Here is a 27,072-nt window from a genome sequence, read left to right on the forward strand (position 1 = left end):
TGGAGATTCGAACATGCGCTCGCAACTTGACGTCGTAAATTGGACGACGTTATTTTTGAGAGGGTAGTGTCCAGTAAGTAGTTAAGTAGTTACCTATAGGTGTGATATTACAATCGCTACTGGGAGAAATGATACAGATAATCGACGTACCTTCCCCCCCACACACCCCCACCCCCCCCCCACACACACACCCCCACACACCCCACACACACACACACCCCACACACACACCCCAACCCCCACACCCCCAATCTATTCTGGGAAATATCAATTAAATACGGGCAAATATTTTAAGAGCAGGTACTTTTTACTACCATCCTTAAAGAGGATATACGTAATGTTGATAGCTCATACACCATGGGGGTGAACAGAAGGAAACAGTTGTTTATGGTTTGTTTTGGAATAGCTCGTCCAAATACACTCGCCGATTAACTTGGAGGTGCTGGTCCAAACACATCCGTTGCTACACCACTTGCGCACATCCTTTTTTAGTTAATCTCGTGCTTTTCAAGCTCTGTGTGTGACAGATCGCTACGTTGAACAGGGTAACATTTTTTAGTTGATTTCTTTTTCCAATATCAGAACGAACTTTCATTCACCTGAAGAATGAGCAGGAAGTAGCTCTGATCGTCGTGACAAAGAATAAAAGAAGTTATTATCCATAAAACGAGTCATGTATTCATGTTCATGTTCATGAATGCCTATCAAAGACTTCTAAATGCCTATCAAAGACTTTAATAACTTGCATAACATCATCACACGTCAACACACGAGAACAACCAGTGCTGGTCATCCACCGGAACACACCCGACTGGGTGCACAAGGCAAAATAGGTCTGAAACGTATATGCATGGATCACTGAAAAATCAGTGATGACAGGTGTTCGCGAAAACATATATATATTTAGTGGGTGTAATACGGTAAGCGTGCGACCGGCTTGGATATGACAGCAATGGCTGAGTGTGCATGACCGGCATATCTTAACTCAGCTGTATCCTGTTACGGGTTTTAACTTTCATAATTAAGCCTGGTCGTGAGAAGAATACGCGCATTGAGTAATAAGCACCAGAGCCAGAAACATTATATCGCAGCCTTTGTGTTACTCGCTTACGGTGAAGCCTTCCCGAATACACGAGCGTTGCCAGGACTTGATTGTCAAGCCACGGGTATTAACAAGCCACAAGTTGGAGCGATACAAAGGCTCTATTCGCGAAAGCAAATGGTTAACACAGCGATTGCTGTGCTGGACTTGATTGTGTAATATAAAATATAAATAACACTTCCGTTTTGGATTTACAGCTTGATTGGAGTGATTCCTGGCGTGTCTATGATTTCGTCTTGGAGTACATATTTAAGGTACAGTAAAGCTTTACTTCTTCTCAGCAGGCTCAGGCACCACTCTCTCACTAGAACTTTCGGCAGATAAAATAGGACTTTGGTTTAAAAGACAAAAAATAAATTACAACAATATTAAAAAAGCCAACAAAGGATACCAGATAATCTTTCCTAACCGAGAATCTTACAACGCAGCAAATAAAATAACTCAAATATTCCACGTCACGGTAATCAAACAAACACCTAATTGGCAACAATATACTCGAGGCGTAATTAGGGTTAACCCAAGGGAAACAACAGAGGACTTACAATTATACTCTCTAGAAGCTAACATAAACCAAGACCAAAACCCTCAACCCCTAATCATCAGCACGCGCAGAATAACCTCAACTAGAAACGGAAAAACGGTCCCAACCTCCATTGTCATAATCAACTTTAAAAAAACCGCTAAATTCCCTGAAGCTCCCAAACACATATCCTTCGGAGCCCACACCAACTTAGAAGTCAAACCCTATATAAAGCAGGTTAAGCAATGTTCAAAGTGCCTCAAATACAACCATACTGCTTCCCAATGCACATACCCTAAAACTAAATGTAAAAAATGCGCACAAACAGACTGCCCAGGCACATGCACACCCTGGTGCATCCACTGCAAATCCACCCAACACACTTCACTTTCAAACCAATGCCCACACAGACACACACTCACCCAGCAGGCCAACAAACACATAAACATAGACACGGCTAAAATCCAAACACGAAAATTTGCTACACCTGCATATAAACCACTCCTCCCTACACCACACCCACACACCATCCCACAAACAAACACCACACCCATAACCGACAGCTCTGTCTGGGACCCCTACCGAGAAACCGCACCCAACTCACACACACAAGCAGCCACTCAACCAACCACGAACCCTCCCACATCTCACATAGCCAAAACATCAATCCCCGCATGCAAAACAAACCTCAAAATGACCACCACAACACGACCCTATTCCAAGCACCCTACAGCCCATATGGCAACAACACTCTCCCACAAGCAAGCACAACAACATAACACAAACACTAAGACAACATCAGCTACACCCATCCCGCAAACACCTTCACAACCCTCCACATCACATGCCTCCCCCATGGAAACTCAATCAGCTAAACCTAATCCAACCGATGACGAAGATTTCTCCACTACTGACGAAACAATAGACACTATTCCAACTAAAACAAACCAAACTCCCCAACCAGCCAACACCCCAAACCAAAATAACCTCACCTTACTCCTAGCATACATGCATAGTCAAATCTCACCAAAAGCTAGTATGAAATCCTTCCACAAAGTAGCTTTCAATATAAAATTAACCGATCTTCCCTTCTTCCTCTTTAACCTCCAGCTAAAAGAACTCACCGAATAAAATAAAAAATAAAAAATAAATCACCAATCACCCGAAACCAATAATGGAAGGACTAAATATTTTTCAGTGGAACGCCAACGGACTCACCTCCCACGGCCATGAACTAAAAACTAAATTTAAACTAAACAAAGGCCCTCACATTGCTTGTATACAGGAAACCAAATTCTCAAAAAAATCCAAATTCACACTACGTAACTACAACTCAGTTAGAACTGACAGAGCTAAACCGAAAACAAGAAGAGCCGCAGGAGGACTAATCATATTTATCAGGGAAGATATAAACTACGAAGAAATAAAAATAGACACGCCAAACCTAGAAGCCAACGGCATTAAAATCACATTAAATAACCGAAACATAAACATCATAAATATTTACCACTGGGCGGAACAAAAAGTCCAACCTGAGGATCTAAACAAACTACTCCAAATAAGCGATAAATCTACTATATTCCTAGGAGACTTTAACGCTCACCATCCTACATGGAGCATAGATGATAAAATAGATAATCATGGCAAATTAATCTCCGAATGGATAGAAACAAACGACCTAGTACTCCTTAATAGCAACCAACCCACGAGGTACGATAAGATAAACCAAAAAATGTCGGCTATCGACCTAACCATATGCACCGCAGATCTAGCCCAAAGCACTCAATGGGAAGTGCACGACGTCCCGCTAGGTAGTGACCACTTCCCCATAAACATAACCATAGGAAATACAAACGTACCAATCCAAACAGAAAACCAAGAACCAAAATTCCGTTACAATAAAGCTAACTGGGACCAATTCCAAGATATCTGCAACGAAGCTAACTTAAACGAAATAGAAAATAAGGATCCAGAAACCTATTGTAAAAACCTAACAGACTATATAATAAACGCAGCCAAAACCTCCATCCCCTTCAAAACATCTAAGACAGGCAAACCGACGGTACCATGGTGGAATGAGGAAATAGAACAGACTAGACGAAAACGTAAATCAGCCTTTAATAAAGCAAAACGCGACTACAAATATTTTAACATAGCCAACGAACTAAACCACCAGGTTCAAAAACTAGTCCAAATAGCCAAAAGTAGAGACTGGAAAAAATTCTGCGAAAGTATAAATAACCGTACAGATGCCAGAACGGTCTGGCGCAAAATCCACGCCATTAGAGGCTTAAAACGACATAAAAAAAACCGTAACATTAACAACTCAACCAACCCCGCCCAAAAAGCAAATAATCTCGCCAACCACTTTTCGGCCGTTAGCAGTAACAGCAACTTCAGCCAAAAATTCCAAGATAAACTTAAAACAGAAAACAAACCCACAAAAGAATCAAACAATAACAATCTAGAAATAAATCAACCCTACACAATGGAGGAGCTCCTCTACATAATCCAAAACAGGAAAAAGGGCACAGCTCCAGGATTAGACCTAACCTCTTACCAAATAATTAAAAAACTCCCCCTAAAACTACTCCAGGCACTACTCAAACTATACAATCTCATCTACCTAAACGGACAGGTTCCAACTCCTTGGAAACAGGCCCTAGTCATACCAATCCCTAAACCTAATAAACCAGCTAATCAAGCTAACTCATATAGACCAATATCCCTAACTTCAAACTTATGCAAAGTAATGGAATCAATGGCTAAAAATAGATTACAACATTACTTAACCCCAAATAACATCATAAACCCAGATCAAAGCGGTTTCACTCCTGGCCGCTCAACCCTAGATAACCTCGCCCGACTAGAACAAGATATTAAGACAGGGCAACTAAATAAACAATATACCACAGGCATCTTCTTAGACTTCTCTAAAGCTTTCGACATGGTATGGCACGATGGGCTAATACAAAAACTTAAAAAAATAGGACTCAAAGGTCAGATAATAAACTACATCCAGGACTTCCTAAACAATCGTAAAATAACCGTGGGTATAGACCAAACTCTATCGGACCAATGTCCCCTAGAAAATGGCACTCCACAGGGCAGTATCCTCAGCCCCACCCTCTTCAATATAATGATAAACGATCTTTTCGAGGGCCTATCCCCTAAAGTAAACACATCAAAATTCGCGGATGATGGAGCCATCTGGATCCGCACTAAAAGCATGAAAATGGCCCAAAATTTACTCCAAAAATCTCTTAATAAAATACAACAATGGGCTGACAAATGGGGTTTCTCCCTTAACTCAGAAAAAACAACAGGAATAGTATTCAAACATAAAAACATGAAACCCGCCTCCCCAATCCTCCAGCTAAACAATCAAACAATCAAATTTCAAAAACAAACCAAATTCTTAGGACTTATTTTCGATGAACATCTCACCTGGGATGCTCACATCCAAAACCTAACAACTAAATGCAGTAAAGACCTAAACACCCTAAGATGCCTAACTGGCTCTAACTGGGGAGCCTCCAAAGATACTCTCCTCTCTCTCTACATATCACTAATTAGATCAAAACTAGACTACGGCTGCGCCATATACAACACCCTTAACAACTCCCTATCTAAAAAACTTGACTCAATACAATATCAGGCTCTCAAACTAATTACACGCACCCAACATGGCACCTCCTACACCTCACTTCAGGCCTTAACAGGAGAGATGGCACTAAGTCTACGCAGGGAACAGCTAAGCTTAAATTTCTGGGCCGCGTCCCAATCAAACCCTCTCATCCAAAACTTAATAAACCAAAATATCAGCCCTGAAAACCAAGCTCTAGCTCGTAAACACCCCTTACTTGCCCCAATATCCCAAAGAATAACAAACTACCTAAATGAACACCAAATTAAAAATCTTAAACAAAACTGCAAACAATCAAATATCTTCACCCCTAAACTTAAAATACCCAAAATAGACACAACACTAGCTAGACAAATAAATAAACAAACCGACCCAAACATAGCTAAAACTACCACACTAGCATACATACACGAAAATTGGCCAAATTGGTGTCACATTTACACGGACGGATCCTCAGATCCGACCTCCAAACACACAGGTTTCGGAGTCCATACCACACAACCAACTAAAACCACACAATCCTTCCGACTCCCAAATAACCAATCAATATTCACGGCAGAACTAATGGGCATGGCCTCAGCCCTCCATAATCAAGAATCCAAAAACCACAAAAAAATCCTAATTCTTACCGACTCCCTAAGTGGACTGCAAGCCCTCCATAATCAAGAATCCAAAAACCACAAAAAAATCCTAATACTTACCGACTCCCTAAGTGGACTGCAAGCCCTCCAAAACAAAAATACCAAAAACCGACCTAAATTAATAAATCAAATACTTAAAAGCTCCAACGACTTAACTAAGGCAGGCAAACAAATAACCTTCTTGTGGATCCCCGCCCACGTAGGAATATACGGTAATGAAAACGCCGATAAAGCAGCTAAACTATCCCTCAAAATCCCAGAATTAAGCTTAAACTTACCCATCTCAAAATCAGAAATTAAAAGTGTAAACAAGCAAAAAATCACCAAAAAATGGCATAACCTTTATCTAAACTCAAATAGCCAAATCAAAAGAGTGCTCAGCAAACCACTAACCAAACCAAAAATTCTCCATCCATCAAAAAAAATCGACAGGGTAATCACTAAACTCCAAACAGGACACACCAACCTAAATAACCACCTAAAGAAAATAAAAAAAACACACTACAGGTAACTGCCCACATTGCAAACAACTAGAAACCCCAGAACACGCACTCATCCACTGCACACACTACCTCACACATCGAACCGCATTACAAACCACCCTCAATCTAAACAAGGCTCTCACTAAACCCACAAAATAAACTAGAAAACTTCAAGGCCTTAGGCGTATTCTTAATCAAAACGGAACTAATAAAACGCATCTAAAAACATAATAACCTACCAAATCAAAATCACATAAACAAACAAACATCCACCATACCCAGCTCCCTTAGTTCTCCTCCCCAACCCCATCGGCATCTATTCCAAATCTCAAAATTCCCAAATTATATATAAGCAACCCCTAAAGCCTCTCTTGGGTTGCACATACCACTTTCGCCCCTTTCGGAAACACATTAAATGGCCTGGCCGGGCCCGTGTGCGAAATACGCATCAGTCGGAAAGCGCACGTTAAATCTCCAAAGTAAGTAAGTAAGTAAGTTTAAAAAGGTTTGCAGTTTGAAACACAAGTACGTTGGTAAGGGATTATTAAAACTACAGGGAAGTTGGGCATTGAACATGTTGAAAGAAGTCACTTTAAATGCATTATCAGATTTGTTCACTTTAAGTTGAACCTTCAGCATGAACTCAAGTGTTGAAGTCTATAGATATAATATATAATGAAATGAGTTAGTTTTCTCAAATGCGTCACATAGCCGTTCTTGGGATTGACTGATTGTCATTTAATTGTTTTTCAAGATGAAGGTCCTATCAAAAGTTGATCAAAATTATTTAAATGTAATACCATGTGTCTGCATTTAACTTTTGTCATCAGACATTTTGATATACTTGAATATCATATACCAAAGAATGACACTCGTTCTCGCTGACACCCGTGGGGACTTCGGGTTAGAATAGGTTCCCTACAGCCATTGCTGGTCGTGAGGGGCTACCAAATGGAACGGGTGGTCAAATGGAACGGGTGGTCAAATGAAACGGGTGGTCAGCCTCGGTGGTTTGGTTGGTTGAGTGTCATCGTACCCCGATCGTTTGTCACAATCACTGGATTGTCTGGTGTAGACTCAATTATTTACAGGCCGCCTTCCTTCATAAGAAACAAGCAAACAAAAGCTATAGTTGTATGGGATAGTATGTTTCACGTACCTTTGAATTACCAATAAATATGTAAATTAAATCAATAACCATATTCATATAATTGATTTTAATTGAATATGTATCTTAATGTCTGTTTATTTGTAATGTTATATGTATAAATGAATAAACGTATACCTGCTATTCCGCAACTTGCTATAGTTAATCACCCGATTGTCTCTTTTACCATGGCTGACGGGGGCACGGGTGGCCCAGTCGTCTAAGGCGCCGCGATTCACTGTGCAGAGTTGCGTCCCTTGGACACGCCAGAAACCTATGATTGTGGTTTCGAATTCCGGTTCGCCCCGATTATGTTTCTAGGTTTGTCAGGACCATACCCGTGCCCGTGGGTTTCACCGAAGTGGTAAACGTCAGAGACCTGCATCACTTCGGGCTTTCCTCCCACATTAAACTGACACGTCGTCATATAACTGGAATACTGTTAAAAGCGCCGCTGAAACCAACTCACTCACACTCACTACCATGGCTGACTGACCTTTCGCCCAGAACAGTGAGAGCACGGTGTGTCCCCAGAACACTGCCAGCAGTCATCCGAGGCAGTCATCTACTGTTTTGACACAAGATTCGATTTATACGTAATATCAACAGGCCACCGTGTATAGATACAATAATTTTCGCTGACTGTGCCATAAAACAATACTCATTCACCCCCTCATTCAATGGAAACTGTGGCATATTTTGTCCTTAGCGATATCCCATAACGCCAGCAATCCTTTTCCGTAAAAGGCGACTAAGGGATCGGGTGGTCAGGCTCGCTGGCTTGGTTGATGCATGTCATCGATTCCAATTGCGTGGATCGATGCTCATGTTGTCAATCCCTGGATTGTGTGGTCCAAACTTGATTATTTACAGACCGCCGTCATATAGCTGGAATATTGCTGAGGGCGGCGTTAAACAAACAAACAAACAAACACTAATGAACACAGTTGGAACTATTAGATATAATATAGACACATCAATAGATTCATAGACACGTTTTCTTCTATCATTAGCCACTCTGTCATGTCTCGTGTTTATGATACCACATATATATATACAGGCCCACAAGTCAATGATTGTGATAACCACACACACCTCCCTCTACCGGCGTACCCTCTAGTCACGTGACATCAGGACGCGCACAGGGGCGGATCTGAACACAAGGTAAGCAAGTGGCTCCCCTGTTTGTTGTCAGTCAATGCCGATATGTAGAGTTTAGTCCAACACCCGGCTGTCACCAAGTATTTTCTCAGTTGGAGTCAGCTTTTCCGCGTTTAATGGTCTGTTAGCGGTATTGTATTCCTGCTATCCCCGTTATAATACCTTGGTCTACTCATGTAGTACACGTTGAATGTATGCTATCATCTCAGGAGTGTAGACTATGTTTACATCTATCTTGACCCAGGATTGTTAACGCTAATGAGATTACTTTCTTTGTGGCTAAGCTGCAGTTATTCGATGTTCATCAAGTGTAAATTCGGGGGAATTATATTCAGGTCGGCTGTAAACATCACATGCTAATACGCTTATCAGAGTAATCCGCGTTATAGCCGAATAGGGTAAAAAATTAATTTTCAAACTTCCGGGAACGGTGTCGCTTGGTTTAACGTACCAGCGAGGACGTGTATTAGTGTTGGTTGACAAGACCCATGAAGATCCGCTGTAGAATCTCTTCAGCAACCCATGCTTGACGTAAAAGGCGACTTTGTTTGTCGTAAGAGGCGACTAACGGGATCGGGTGGTCAGGCTCGCTGACTTGGTTGATGCATGTCATTGTATCCCAATTGCGTGGATCGATGCTCATGTTGTCAATCACAGGATTGTCTCGTCCAGACTCGATTATTTACAGACCGCCGTCATACAGCTGGAATATTGCTGAGTGCGGCGTTAAACAACAAACCAAACAACCAACTTGGTAGACAGGTTATTTAGACGGACTATACATTATGCAACAGACGGTGGTGATGATGGTGATATACGAGTCATATATGACTGTGACACATGGCACGTTCATAAACATGGGCACATGCATATATACCGTGACGGCTGTTGTGAAATTACTCGTTGGTGTTGACATAAAAAAAACCATCTTCAGTTCGATGTACACATTTATCACGTTTGTATAGGGAGACACACAAATAATGGTGGCTGTCGTGAAAATCATATGGTGTAACTGAATCTAGACATTTTCCATCGTTGGTCGACCAAATACATAAAGTTAGACCCATAAAACCGTCTTGTTTGTTTTATTTAAACAATTGGGAGCGGTCGTGTGAGTAGAAAATAATTTTGTCTATTTTATATTTATCATATTTGTGACAATGTTAAACGTTCATGTAATCGGTTCCCAATGGCGAGGATGGTCCTGATTTCAATCACTGGTTTATCTGGTCCAGACTCGATTTTCTACAGACCGCCGCGTTCTGTATACTCGGACCCCATGGTACCGCGGCATTCATCGTATGGCGGCATTTGTGATTTCCGATAGTTCACGCGGGACACGCCTCTTAGCGGCTGTCTATTAATGCAAATCGGTAATCAGGAAGTGCTCACTTCGTAAACAATTTCAATTTCCTCGGAATGTTCCGTCTGCTGTAGGTAAGGAGTAATTAATCCGTTGATACATATTTCTGGCATATATTGTAATATTGCCTTACCCCCATCTATCAATGGCCAACGATATAACCCACAGTTCCCCAAGTAAACTTTCTCTATCGACCTGAACTAGATCATCTGCATATTCATGGAGACTAATGAGGTAACGGTAGTTACGTAGTCCGCACATCTTTTCCCGCTCTGTGCCCAGAATCTATTGGGAGATCATAAGGGCCATAATGCCAAACTTAGAAATACGTTCTTCACTAGTAACCAAAAGATAAATACATACTTTGGGCATACTAGGAGTGCTTTTTATATATTTATTGTTGACATTTTTCCATTTTGTGACAAATTATTGTCATCCAATTTTTTTTAAACAATCTTAAAATATCATTTCTGATATTTTGTTGTTGACTTATAAAAATATTTTTCTTTTACTTTTCGGTAAAAATGCATTGAATACCTATTGCTGATAACACATTTAGAATTTTACTTGTGCTGTCTTTGCACTTGTCTGGACAAATCACTGATGTCTGGCATGATCATACCAAGTGGTTGGTAGAATTATGTCCTCTTTTTGTCCAATTCGGACCTCTATACACAACTTTTCTCTGTACCGCGATACGATGGAGTTCTCTCCCTTGTCAAACAGAGCATACAGAGAACACGAATAATCATAAAGGTTAGTGAGTGCATTTTGTTCCGTTTAGCGTACATCACAAGTACCGCGATACCCCGAGGTTGCAGGATATATATATATATATATATATATATATATATATATATATATATATATATATATATATATAGACACACACACACACACAAACCACACACCTAAATAACGTGACATAATTTATATAGATACTTGCCACACACCTAAATAACGTGACATAATATATATAGATACTTGCCACACACCTAAATAACGTGACATAATATATATAGATACTTGCCACGCACCTAAACAACGTGACATAATATATATAGATACTTGCCACGCACCTAAACAACGTGACATAATATATATAGATGCTTGCCACACACCTAAACAACGTGACATAATATATATAGATACTTGCCACACACCTAAATAACGTGACATAATATATATAGATACTTGCCACACACCTAAATAACGTGACATAATATATATAGATACTTGCCACACACCTAAATAACGTGACATAATATATATAGATACTTGCCACACACCTAAACAACGTGATATAATATATATAGATACTTGCCACACACCTAAATAACGTGACATAATATATATAGATACTTGCCACACACCTAAATAACGTGACATAATATATATAGATACTTGCCACGCACCTAAACAACGTGACATAATATATATAGATACTTGCCACACACCTAAATAACGTGACATAATATATATAGATACTTGCCACACACCTAAATAACGTGACATAATATATATAGATACTTGCCACGCACCTAAACAACGTGACATAATATATATAGATACTTGCCACGCACCTAAACAACGTGACATAATATATATAAATACTTGCCACACACCCAAACAACGTCACATAATATATATAGATACTTGCCACGCACCTCAACAACGTGACATAATATATATAGATACTTGCCACACACCTAAACAACGTGATTTAATATATAGTCACTTGCCACGCACCTAAATAACATGACATAATATATATGGATACTTGCCACACACCTGAATAACGTGACATAATATATATAGATACTTGCCACACACCGAAATAACGTGACATGATATATATATAGATACTTGCCACACACCTAAACATCGTAACATAATATATATAGATACTTGCCACGCACCTAAATAACGTGACATAATATATATAGATACTTGCCACACACCGAAATAACGTGACATAATATATATAGATACTTGCCACACACCTAAACAACGTGACATAATATATATAGATACTTGCCACGCACCTAAATAACGTGACATGATATATATAGATGCTTGCCACACACGTAAATAACGTGACATAATATATATAGATACTTGCCACACACCGAAATAACGTAACATAATATATATAGATACTTGCCACACACCGAAATAACGTGACATAATATATATAGATACTTGCCACACACCGAAATAACGTAACATAATATATATAGATACTTGCCACACACCGAAATAACGTGACATAATATATATAGATACTTGCCACACACCGAAATAACGTAACATAATATATATAGATACTTGCCACACACCGAAATAACGTAACATAATATATATAGATACTTGCCACACACCGAAATAACGTAACATAATATATATAGATACTTGCCACACACCGAAATAACGTGACATAATATATATAGATACTTGCCACACACCGAAATAACGTAACATAATATATATAGATACTTGCCACACACCTAAATAACGTGACATAATATATATAGATACTTGCCACACACCTAAACGACGTGACATGATATATATAGATACTTGCCACACACCTAAACAACGTAAGATAATATATATATAGATACTTGCCACACACCGAAATAACGTGACATAATATATATAGATACTTGCCACACACCTAAACAACGTGACATAATATATATAGATACTTGCCACGCACCTAAATAACGTGACATAATATATATAGATACTTGCCACACACCGAAATAACGTGACATAATATATATAGATACTTGCCACACACCGAAATAACGTAACATAATATATATAGATACTTGCCACACACCGAAATAACGTGACATAATATATATAGATACTTGCCACACACCGAAATAACGTAACATAATATATATAGATACTTGCCACACACCGAAATAACGTGACATAATATATATAGATACTTGCCACACACCGAAATAACGTAACATAATATATATAGATACTTGCCACACACCGAAATAACGTAACATAATATTTATAGATACTTGCCACACAACGAAATAACGTAACATAATATATATATAGATACTTGCCACACACCGAAATAACGTAACATAATATATATAGATACTTGCCACACACCGAAATAACGTAACATAATATATATAGATACTTGCCACACACCGAAATAACGTGACATAATATATATAGATACTTGCCACGCACCTAAACAACGTGACAGAATATATATAGATACTTGCCACGCACCTAAACAACGTGATTTAATATATAGTCACTTGCCACGCACCTAAATAACGTGACATAATATATATGGATACTTGCCACACACCTAAACAACGTGACATAATATATATAGATACTTGCCACACACCTAAACATCGTACCATAATATATATAGTCACTTGCCATACACCTAAACAACGTAACATAATATATATAGTAACTTGCCACGCACCTAAATAACGTGACATGATAAATATATAGATACTTGCCACGCACCTAAACAACGTGACATATATAATATATATAGATACTTGCCACACACCTAAACAACGTGACATAATATATATAGATACTTGCCACACACCTAAATAACGTGACATAATATATATAGATACTTGCCACACACCTAAATAACGTGACATAATATATATAGATACTTGCCACGCACATAAACAACGTGATATAATACATATAGATACTTGCCAAGCACCTAAACAACGTGACATAATATATATAGATACTTGCCACACACCTAAATAACGTGACATTATATATATAGATACTTGCCACACACCTAAATAACGTGACATAATATATATAGTCACTTGCCACACACCTAAACAACGTGACATAATATATATAGATACTTGCCACGCACCTAAACAACGTGACATAATATATATAGATACTTGCCACACACCTAAACAACGTGACATAATATATATAGATACTTGCCACACACCTAAATAACGTGACATAATATATATAGATACTTGCCACACACCTAAACAACGTGACATAATATATATAGATACTTGCCACACACCTAAATAACGTGACATAATATATATAGATACTTGCCACACACCTAAATAACGTGACATAATATATATAGATACTTGCCACACACCTAAATAACGTGACATAATATATATAGATACTTGCCACGCACCTAAACAACGTGACATAATATATATAGATACTTGCCACGCACCTAAACAACGTGAGATAATATATATAGATACTTGCCACACACCCAAACAACGTGACATAATATATATAGATACTTGCCACGCACCTAAATAACGTGACATAATATATATAGATGCTTGCCACACACCTAAATAACGTGACATAATATATATAGTCACTTGCCACACACCGAAATAACGTGACATAATATATATAGATACTTGCCACACACCGAAATAACGTGACATAATATATATAGATACTTGCCACGCACCTAAACAACGTGACATAATATATATCTATACTTGCCACACACCGAAATAACGTGACATAATATATATAGATACTTGCCACACACCTAAACAACGTGACATGATAAATATAGATACTTGCCACACACCTAAACATCGTAACATAATATATATAGATACTTGCCACACACCTAAACAACGTGACATAATTTATATAGATACTTGCCACGCACCTAAACAACGTGACATATATAATATATATAGATACTTGCCACGCACCTAAACAACGTGACATAATTTATATAGATACTTGCCACACACCTAAATAACGTGACATAATATATATAGATGCTTGCCACACACCTAAATAACGTGACATAATATATATAGATACTTGCCACGCACCTAAACAACGTGACATGATAAATATATAGATACTTGCCACGCACCTAAATAACGTGACATAATATATATAGATGCTTGCCACGCACCTAAACAACGTGACATAATATATATAGATGCTTGCCACGCACCTAAATAACGTGACATAATATATATAGATACTTGCCACGCACCTAAACAACGTGACATAATATATATAGATACTTGCCACGCACCTAAACAACGTGACATATATGATATATATAGATACTTGCCACACACCTAAACAACGTGACATAATATATATAGATACTTGCCACACACCTAAATAACGTGACATAATATATATAGATACTTGCCACACACCTAAATAACGTGACATAATATATATAGATACTTGCCACGCACCTAAACAACGTGATATAATACATATAGATACTTGCCACGCACCTAAACAACGTGACATAATATATATAGATACTTGCCACACACCTAAATAACGTGACATAATATATATAGATACTTGCCACACACCTAAATAACGTGACATAATATATATAGATACTTGCCACGCACCTAAACAACGTGACATAATATATATAGATACTTGCCACACACCTAAATAACGTGACATAATATATATAGATACTTGCCACACACCTAAATAACGTGACATAATATATATAGATACTTGCCACGCACCTAAACAACGTGATATAATACATATAGATACTTGCCACGCACCTAAACAACGTGACATAATATATATAGATACTTGCCACACGCCGAAATAACGTGACATAATATATATAGATGCTTGCCACACACCGAAATAACGTGACATAATATATATCGATACTTGCCACACACCTAAACAACGTGACATAATATATATAGATACTTGCCACGCACCTAAACAACGTGACATAATATATATAGATACTTGCCACACACATAAACAACGTGACATAATATATATAGATACTTGCCACACACCTAAATAACGTGACATAATATATATAGATACTTGCCACACACCTAAATAACGTGACATAATATATATAGATACTTGCCACACACCTAAATAACGTGACATAATATATATAGATACTTGCCACACACCTAAATAACGTGACATAATATATATAGATACTTGCCACACACCGAAATAACGTGACATAATATATATAGATACTTGCCACGCACCTAAACAACGTGACATAATATATATAGATACTTGCCACACACCTAAATAACGTGACATAATATATATAGATACTTGCCACACACCTAAATAACGTGACATAATATATATAGATACTTGCCACGCACCTAAACAACGTGACATAATATATATAGATACTTGCCACGCACCTAAACAACGTGACATAATATATATAGATACTTGCCACACACCGAAACAACGTGACATAATATATATAGATACTTGCCACGCACCTAAATAACGTGACATAATATATATAGATACTTGCCACACACCGAAATAACGTGACATAATATATATAGTCACTTGCCACACACCGAAATAACGTGACATAATATATATAGATACTTGCCGCACACCGAAATAACGTCACATAATATATATAGATACTTGCCACGCACCTAAACAACGTGACATAATATATATCGATACTTGCCACACACCGAAATAACGTGACATAATATATATAGATACTTGCCACACACCTAAACAACGTGACATGATAAATATAGATACTTGCCACACACCGAAATAACGTGACATAATATATATAGATACTTGCCACACACCTAAACAACGTGACATGATAAATATATAGATACTTGCCACGCACGTAAATAACGTGACATAATATATATAGATACTTGCCACACACCTAAATAACGTGACATAATATATATAGATACTTGCCACACACCTAAATAACGTGACATAATATATATAGATACTTGCCACGCACCTAAATAACGTGACATAATATATATAGATACTTGCCACACACCGAAATAACGTGACATAATATATATAGTCACTTGCCACACACCTAAACAACGTAACATAATATATATAGATACTTGCCACGCACCTAAACAACGTGACATAATAAATATATAGATACTTGCCACACACCTAAACAACGTGACATAATAAATATATAGTAACTGGCCACGCACCTAAACAACGTAACATAATATATATAGTAACTTGCCACGCACCTAAACAACGTGACATAATTTATATAGATACTTGCCACGCACCTAAATAACGTGACATAATATATATAGATACTTGCCACGCACGTAAATAACGTGACATAATATATATAGATGCTTGCCACACAGCGAAATAACGTGACATAATATATATAGTCACTTGCCACACACCTAAACAACGTAACATAATATATATAGATACTTGCCACGCACCTAAACAACGTGACATAATAAATATATAGATGCTTGCCACACACCTAAACAACGTGACATAATAAATATATAGTAACTGGCCACGCACCTAAACAACGTAACATAATATATATAGTAACTTGCCACGCACCTAAACAACGTGACATAATTTATATAGATACTTGCCACGCACCTAAATAACGTGACATAATATATATAGATACTTGCCACGCACCTAAACAACGTGACATAATATATATAGATACTTGCCTCGCACCAAAATAACGTGACATAATATATATAGTCACTTGCCACGCACCTAAATAACGTGACATAATATATAGTCACTTGCCACACACCTAAATAACGTGACATAATATATAGTCACTTGCCACACACCTAAATATAATGACATAATATATAAAGTCACTTGACACATACTAAAAAATAACATGACATAATATATAAAGTCACTTGACATATACCTAAACAACGTGACATAATATATAAAGTCACTTGCCACACACCTAAACAACGTGACACAATATATAAAGTCACTTGACACACACCTAAACAACATGACATAATATAAAATACTAATACTAATTTGTCTGGTCCAGACTCCATTATTTACGCTAGTTTGGCTGGCCCAGACCCGACTGTGTGATATAGATGAATTATTGCTGACTGTTACGTCAAATAACATTCGCTCACTCACCCCCTATAATGATACAACTGTTATTATGTGTTCATTTCCATGTGTCTGCTCAAAATAGTTTTTTAACAATGGTCTTATTTGCAGATCTCCACAATGGACAACGAAACAGAAAGCGGAAGTCAAAACACAAATAATGAAGGAAGGGAAACACTCGACTTGAAGTGGGGCATATACATAGACATCACTTACTGCAAGAGTATACATGGCATTCTTACTGCCGCTATAACGGTAAAAACCCAACAATTGACAGAATTATCGATGAATACATTTGCACTTTCCACCGGTCGATTGCAATACAATGTCAAGAGATGTGGATAGGCGGTGTTGATATTTTGCCGGGGTATCGCTATTTATAACAGACGTAAGACTGTTTATAACATACGTTTAATCATCAACTCGTATCTTCTTATCGTTTCGTGTGTACTCACGAATGATGGAGTGTTAGCCTTGCTCCAAGGCTTTACTGATTGATAAGTTAATCGATGTATTGTAATTCTATCCTTATAATAGTCTATATAAGCGGAGAGTACAGTCTCTAGGACGCCAGTCTCTTTTAGGGACTTCTTATTATTCATACCATCTAGAAAGTATGATTGAAACAAATAATTATTGCTTTAGAGACTTGCGCAAGTCTAGAGGAACGTAAGCACCCTCAAGTATTGACGATGCAGGTTTTCGCATATGGCTTTAAATGGTGTGTGTAAGGTAGCATAAGGAAATAGGAAAATGGTGACTTTGAAAAAAATAAACCAGAAGATGACATACCAAACAGATTCATGATGATTTATTTATTTTACTAGATTATTTCCCTGATCGGGTTCATCTGTCTGTCCGCCGGACGCGCCAACATAGTCTGCGATTACGCGTACGGCTCCGGCTACAGCTTCTACGGCTTCGTCTCCATGTCTGACTTCCTCACGGGCCTCATCAACTACATCATATATATGCTCGTTCTGTACGAAAAAATCATCTTCAAGTTTGTCCCCTGGAAGATATGGGTGAGTAGAGAGTTAACACCATTCCCATCTTCCCGAGGCAAGAGAGTTAACTTACTTTAAAAGTCCAGTTTCCAACCTTGCCGAACTAGGCTGGAATTCCTGGGCTCGATCGTAGCGCCACCAGTGGCTATTACCAGTTATGTCCTTCCTATGCCTCTCCTATTGACCAATCAGATTCAACTTCTCGTATCACTTGAATTTGTTTCAAACAAAACGGTGCGCCCAGTCAAGACGATCTGATCGATAATCAAGATCTATATTGTGATAAAACGAGGCTTACATCGCGAAGTGCATCAATTCACGTGAGCACGTGGATTAAAAACATGAAAAGATTTAGAAAATATCTGTTGACAACGAGTTAGCGGTGCACATGCTTTGCAAATCCTGCAGTCGTCCGAAATCTGCATGACACTCTACGAACCGGATTTCGATTTCGGTGCGCGATTTTGATTGGACTATGCATAGACTCGTTAGTCCAGCCAAAATCTAACTCCATAATACCAGCCTCATTCGTCACCACTCGCCCCTTTCCGTGACACGCAAGAAGCTATTCGGCTTGTCCCGGCATAACACGAGTTGGTCACGAATGTACCAGCCTAGTTCGGCAAGGGTGGAAACTTGACTTTTATAGTCAGTTAACTCACTTGCCTCGGGAAGATGCACCATTCCATGTCTGCAACTTTTTATACAATGCCCCATAAGGATTACTGGCGGATCCCGAGGGGTGTGTGCGGGGGTAACCACACGGCTACCTTACCTTCCCCCTTTGAATGAAATTGGATTGATATAACGAATAGACAAAGGCACAATAGGTGAACTACAGAACCAGGTAGCTGTCGTTTGTTTTCTTTTTGTTTTTTGTTTAACGCCGGACTCAGCAATATTCCAGCTATATGACGGCGGTCTGTAAATAATCGAGTCTGGACCAGACAATCCAGTGATTGACATCATGAGCATCGATCCACGCAATTGGAATACAATGACATGCATCAGCCAAGTCAGCGAGCCTGACCACCCGATCCCGTTAGTCACCTCAAGTGACAAGCATACTCGCTTTTTACGGCAAGCATGGGTTGCTGAAGACTTATTCTACCCCGGATCTTCACGGGTTACGAAGCTGTTTCGCGGAGCACATGAGAAAATGTGGCTGATTGGTTTCGGTTGACAAATATCTGCTTTTTGACAGTTTGAAAACATTTCTCCAAAAATGGTGAACAATGTTTCCATTTTTTTCTGCGCCGGATTATTTTCTCAAATGATTCACTAAAGTTCAATCTAAAAGAAGCTGTACATCATTTTTTACCCTGCACTTCAATGTGAGCTTATTGTTTGTTTTCAGGACCTCATATGGTCATCTGTGTGGTCTTTTTTCTACTTTATCGCATCAATCCTGGTGGCTGTACAAGCATGTGGTCAGGCTGGGAATGCGGCAGCAGCGGTAACAGTTCACGCTCAGTTCTATAGACAATTGACATACCTGCTACTAATGTACCGTATTTCCTCGATTAAACACCTGACATGGATTAAACGTATATTTTCACGCAAGAAATTCTTACCGTTATTATCTTTGTGAATACATACTGGGGGTAAAGACTGTCTGGCGAAATGTACACCCTGGCGTTTAATCGGGGGAATACGGTAGTAGATATTGCTTATGGTATTCCATTTTTAAGAGATTGTGAGTCTTCGTTCATTTATACCATGCTTATATACTATTCCACTTTTGACAGGGATATTTTCCAAGACATATCCCTATCAAAAATTGAGTACTATCTTCTTTACATTTTTTAATCTGAGTACATATGGCTTATCCGTCACCGGGGATTCGGCGTTACAATAGGTTCCAAGCATCCCACGTTTAGCACTTAGTAATATAAACAGGAAAGTTACTATATCTGACGTCCGATAAGTGAACAGTTTGACGGGGCACGGTTTGATAAGGACCGTTTAGTATCGCGAGAAGGGAAAACTATATTGTTAAATATTGTTAACTACGGCGTTAAACAGCAAATAAACAAACTTCTCAGAAACAAATGATAATTTTGATATGTTAGAACTGACCCGATGTGCATGTTTTATATACAGCACAGGGCTAGACACAGTTGTTACCTTTCAAATCAGGGAAGACCCGTGAAGATCCGGGATAGAATAGGCCTTCAGCCCTAAAAGGCCACTATGCTTGTCGTAAGAGGCAACTAACGGGATCGGGTTGTCAGGCTCACTGACTTGGTTGATGCATATCATTGTATCCCAATTGCGTGGATTGATGTTCATGACATCAATCACTGGATTGTCTGGCCCAGATTTGTTTATTTACAGACCGCCATCATACAGTTGGAATATTGCTGAGTGCGGCGCTAAACAACAAACATCAAATCAGGGAAGACAAAATATTTTTTCTCAATCTAGGTATTTTGTTTAAACCACTAATCCAAAGTCTGATTGGGACTACCGGTAGTTGGATATAAACTCGTAGCGTCAACTTGAAATGAATGAGTAGAAATCAACCGAACATTTATATGTCGCTATGAAATGAATTAATGGGAGATAACTCCTTCAGTATTATAGGGTAAGATCCACGCGTTCTAACATTAGTCTCCAGACCACAGAAACGGCTAGAGCCTTTGGCGATGGTAATTGGAGTGAGTGAGTGAGTGAGTTATGGTTTTACGCCGCTTTTAGCAATATTCCAGCAATATCACGGCGGGGGACACCAGAAATGGGCTTTACACATTGTACCCATGTCGGGAATCGAACCCGGGTCTTTGGCGTGACGAGCGAACGCTTTAACCACTAGGCTACCCGACCGCCCCTGGTAATTGGAAGTGACATAAGTATTTAATAACAACTGACAGGATAAGTGATCTTGTAGTCTCCTCAGTTGGTTTTCTTTCACACTCAAAATAGCATCGAAATCAAAGTGTCTCCATAAAACAATATTTCCTTCCTCTGTTCATAACAGTACGAATATGTTCTGTTAGGAGAAGTTTGAAAATATGAACGATCAGCTCGCCAGGGATCTTAAGAAAAGCTCACATTCTGCAAAATACACTACGAAACAAATTTGAACCAAAAGGGTCTATTGGTGAATATAATCAGAAACTGTTGAATTTGTAACTGTTTCTAGCTAGTCCTTGTTAAGCTAATTCCTTGACCTTAAAGCTTCATCTTTCACCAATCAAATATAATATAAATAGAAAGCAAATAAACATTCAAGTGATTTTACAACCTATTACTAAACAAATTACTGAGGAACAAAAGGGCCAATATAAAAAATAATTGTCTTGTGATTGTCATGTCAAGTTTGAGACTTATGAAGTATTATGCATGGTACATGTGTAACACTGAATTAAAACGTTTTATTGTCATCGAATTGTTCAAATATTCTTGAAAAGCTTTAACATACGACTTGTATTTCGGCTGTACTTTATAATAAAAAGGCCTAGTGCAATCTAATGTTTTTTATAACGAGGACACTAGGCACTTTTCTTGACATGTCAACTTTAACGCTTATTTAGGGCCACTTCAGAAGTGAATTTGGCCATGATATCTGTATTATTACATGGAAGGGACCGCCCTGTTTCCTTTCCGATTGTTGACACTAAATCACAAATTTTGGCATTGGACCCCTTTTGGTTCTGACACCATCATATATGTTTTGTCAAATTGTTCAAAGGATATATAGGCCCGTGAAGATTCCGGGGTAGATTAGGTCTTCAGCAACCCATGCTTGCCGTAAAAAGTGAGTATGCTTGACGTAAAAGGCGACTAACGGGATCGGGTGGTCAGGCTCGCTGACTTGGTTTGATGCATGTCATCGATCCCAATTGCGTGGATCGATGCTCATGATATTAATCACTGGATTGTCTGGTCCAGACTCGATTATTTACAGACCGCCGTCATATAGCTGGAATATTGCTGAGTCCGGCGTTAAACAACAAACCAACCAACCATCCAAAGGATATATATATCTACTATAATCAGGGATAGTCCATCAATATCATATTTTAAAGCTGTAGCATCTGAGCAGCCTACATCACTACCTATGTACTATAATTGCGGTAAGAGATCTACAAACATATTGCACACTAGATTGAGACACAATTGTAGCACACTAAATTCCGACCTGTTTCGTGTTAATTTATCTGATACTATTTCCTGTAAATGCGGAGCTCCTTGTGAAAATTCATTCCATTTCTTCTTCGAATGTACCTTATATGATGATTTTAGGGAGACATTACTGACAGCTATCGATAATCTTGGAGGACAAAAAACTCTACATAGTATTCTTTTTGGTGATCCCAACTTAGATGTTTTCCTGAATACAAAATATTTTTGTCTGTACACAATTTATAGAAACGACTAACAGATTCAGTAGCTAGGTTTCCAAACTGTTAATCATTAATAATGTTAAATCTATATACAACACTAAAATGTATAATATTAGCATATGTATGAGATGCACACTGTCTTCACTTTCCTGCACATTGTACATATCCTCCAGATGAGCACTGTATATATATTGCGCAGTATGTTTCCACAATGTGAAGCTTCAACTGTAATTGTTCATTTTTATCAAGGGGCGGTCGGGTAGCCTGGTGGTTAAAGCGTTCGCTCGTCACGCCGAAGACCCGGGTTCGATTCCCGACATGGGTACAATGTGTGAAGCTCATTTCTGGTGTTCCCCCGTCGTGATATTGCTGGAATATTGCTAAAAGAGGCGTATAACCATACTCACTCACTCACTCACTCATTTCCAATATGCAATATTATGTATAACTGTATATAGGGAGAAGGCGGTAATAAGTGCTGCACTTGTGCCAAATCCCTTTGTCTTTTTGGACAATAAAATATGTTTAATAATAATCTACTATCAAGTACATTTTTAATGAAGCCTAGAATCCCAGCATTTCAATGAGACATTTCGTTACAATGAGACGTAGACAATTCTTCCTTAAGGCAAACTTCTAGCATAAACTCCCTGAGTATATTTTACATGCGCTTCAGTCACAATTGCGGAGGTCTTGAGTCTGTGTGGTATTTCACAATTTTAGCAATATTACCGCAATACCGCAGCGGTGTGGCGTGAGGTTGATGGAATTGGCGGAATTATCGTCGTTTCTTTATTTATTTCGAAAGACACTTTGGTATGTTCGAGGCAGGCGTGTATTTTTCATGTAGCTTCTTTATATCTCTTCGTTGCGTTGGTTAAGCGCTTATATTCTGTATGCTATAAAAAGGCAGAGTTCGCTTCCGGGGAATAATGTGAAATTTTTTACACATATCAATAAAATTCCTTTTAACCCTTGATTTGTCATTCACATACCCGATTAAAGGGCAAGTTCACACGGAAATGAACCTTTTTTTCTTGTACTTTTTCCACATTAAAAGTGTTAACATAGAAGTGTCATAGACAAAAATATAAAAACATCATATCTAATTAACATATTTTTTGCACTAAAACGATTTATATTTTTCACATTTACCAAGTGTTCTATTTCCATAACAAAAACACCATGGCTTATGTCCCTTGCAATATGACGTCATTGGTGCCAATTGATAAACATTATGACGTCATCATGCTTTGATAGAGCCGCTTCACGTGGTGTAGGTACAGTTTTGTGATTCTAGCATCTCAGATGCCAGCCAGAATTGTGTTATGCTGAGTCACCACTGCGCCGGAGTGTGTCGTAGACCATGTTGTTTTACCGCAAACTGGTCCTTGATATCTTTTGCGTTGAGAATAGACAGGGACCCAGTTGAATTGGCACCAATTACGTCATAATCTAAGGGGGATAACTCAGGCCTATTTCGCTCGTAAAACGAAGGCCTCATAACGGCATATCACTTTCACACTATTGTGAGCTTCCTACTTTCACTGGGAAAAAAAATGAGTGTATATTTTCAAACACAAATACTAACTAATTCTAAAATTGCGTTTTGTTTAGAAAAAGAAAGAAAGTGATTTTTGCGTGTACACTTCCCCTTTAAGTACAGGATTCCGCGATTTAGCTAGAAAATTGCTGAGTGCAGATTATGACAACTTACACTCACACACAATGTCATTTAGAAAGTGGTCAAATGTAACACATGTTATATTTGGGATCACACTTTCTTAGTAAAGTACAAATTCTAGTACTTTTTTTAGTTGAGTCCCGTCCGGGATTCGAACCCACACTTGCCAGAGTGGAAGCCTCGGTGGCTGAGTGGGTTAGATCGCTGACTTTGTGTGCTGGCGATTAGGTGCCTCACTCTGGCAAGTGTGGGTTCGAATCCCGGACGGGACTCAACTCAAAAAGGTACTAGAATTTGTACTTTACTAAGAAAGTTTTATCCCAAATATAACATGTGTTACAACTTACACTCGCTATAAAATGGTATGTTTGTTTTCTGGGTTTTTTTCTATAGGTGTTCGGCTTTGTGGCGCTGGGTTTGCATGTAGCAATGGCTTACTTCTCCTTCAAAGCATGGCGCGAAGAACGCTCACAGCCTGGAGGGGTGACCGGACCACAGGCGACAAGCTCTCCCCCCGAATACAGTGCCGAGAAGAACTTCGAACAGTACTAAAACATTATGTTGGGACAAGATGCCACACCCACGAATCCATCTTCATCTTTTATTTTACTTGATATAAATTATAATATTTTGAGTTCTTACACATTGTGCTCATGATACTATTTTTACAAAACCAACGGTAAATATCAACGATTTTTGTATCGACAAATGCAGAATATAAATCTGGCAACAAACGCGTCAATGGAAGCTCTTGTGTACTCAAGGACCGAACATACGCTATGAGCCAGTGACGGATGTCAGTCCCTTTCTCACGTATGACACGATTGTTTATACGCGTTTCTAGGGTAGACAATTTCCATGGAAAGTGGTGGCGGTCGGGTAGCCTAGTGGTTATAGCATTCGCTCGTCACGCCGAAGACCCGGGTTCGATTCCCGACATGGGTACAATGTGTGAAGCCCATTTCTGGTGTCCTCCGCCGTGATATTGCTGGAATATTGCTAAAAGCGGCGTAAAACCATACTCACTCACTCCATGGAAAGTGTACAGGCCCCAAAAGCGTGAGCGTTTAAGAAAGCAAGGATGATAGCTTCCTATTCTAGACTTAACACCATCAGAGGGCTAGTGATATTTTCTATCACGGTTATTGCGTGTGCCTTCCGATAAGAGTGCTTTTCATAGAAGGTTTGAATGTTTTGCATTGTTTTTGGGGACATAGAGAAAATGTAATGTTTTTGATAGAATACACAACTATCCATTGGCATCCAGGTAGCCTAAACTAATTTAGTAACTGACGTGCATCATGCTGTGTCCTATTGGTACATATATGAAATTGGTGTTTACGTTGCCTCTTCTCGATTACGGGGGCGGTCGGGTAGCCTAGTGGTTAAAGCGTTCGCTGTCACGCCGAAGGCCCGGGTTCGATTCCCGACATGGGTACAATGTGTGAAACCCGCCGTGATATTGCTGGAATATTGCTAAAAGCGGCGTAAAACCATACTCACTCACTCACTTCTCGATTACCCAGTGTATCAGAATAGAGTGGTAATATAATAAATACACTGGATAATCGGGGCAGGTGTTACCTTTGTCACTGTTTCATCTGTATATATACATATATATATGCATATTTATTCATGCATTAATGCTGAATGGCAGTTTAACACCACTTAATTTATCTGAGAAGAATTTAAATAGTGCCCTTGATTCCGTACAACTTCCCTTCTTTTCAAGTACTCTCAAGGACAAATAAACTGATGGGCAAAAGAAAGTATACACTTGAAAATTGGATTTGACCAAACAATTACATACGTTATCAAGACGTTACTAGACTGAAAACAGTCCCCGAAACATTGCAGACTTAAGGTCTCAAACACAACTGTGATACCCGGATCAACGACATCACCATCCAATAACCATTTCTTGTTTGTTGCATTTTATTGACCATCAGGCATGGGTGTCTACTTTCTTTTGCCCGCAGCTTATACCTGTTTGAAGCAAGGTTATTTCCATTCGGTATAAATA

General features: G+C 38.6%; 1 protein-coding gene across 3 annotated transcripts; it reads left to right on the top strand.

Moving 5' to 3' along the window:
- The first annotated feature begins 1,113 nt into the window (after positions 1 to 1,113).
- LOC139454489 (CKLF-like MARVEL transmembrane domain-containing protein 7) lies at positions 1,114 to 27,062 on the top strand. 3 transcript variants are annotated; one of them, XM_071236233.1, is made up of 7 exons: positions 1,145 to 1,166; positions 1,300 to 1,356; positions 8,599 to 8,702; positions 18,121 to 18,264; positions 18,837 to 19,034; positions 20,374 to 20,472; positions 25,443 to 27,062. In XM_071236233.1, the coding sequence occupies exons 4-7, from the start codon at positions 18,130 to 18,132 to the stop codon at positions 25,599 to 25,601; spliced, it is 591 nt and encodes a 196-aa protein (XP_071092334.1). In that variant the 5' UTR covers positions 1,145 to 1,166; positions 1,300 to 1,356; positions 8,599 to 8,702; positions 18,121 to 18,129; the 3' UTR covers positions 25,602 to 27,062. The 3 variants fall into 3 exon arrangements, with proteins under 3 accessions (XP_071092335.1, XP_071092333.1, XP_071092334.1); XM_071236232.1 differs by having other exon boundaries at positions 1,118 to 1,356; XM_071236234.1 differs by lacking the exon at positions 8,599 to 8,702 and having other exon boundaries at positions 1,114 to 1,356.
- Positions 27,063 to 27,072: the final 10 nt, after the last annotated feature.

The sequence above is a fragment of the Haliotis cracherodii genome, unplaced genomic scaffold, assembly GCF_022045235.1.
Source record: "Haliotis cracherodii isolate W230 unplaced genomic scaffold, xgHalCrac1.p SCAF_10, whole genome shotgun sequence".
Taxonomy (NCBI): domain Eukaryota; kingdom Metazoa; phylum Mollusca; class Gastropoda; order Lepetellida; family Haliotidae; genus Haliotis; species Haliotis cracherodii.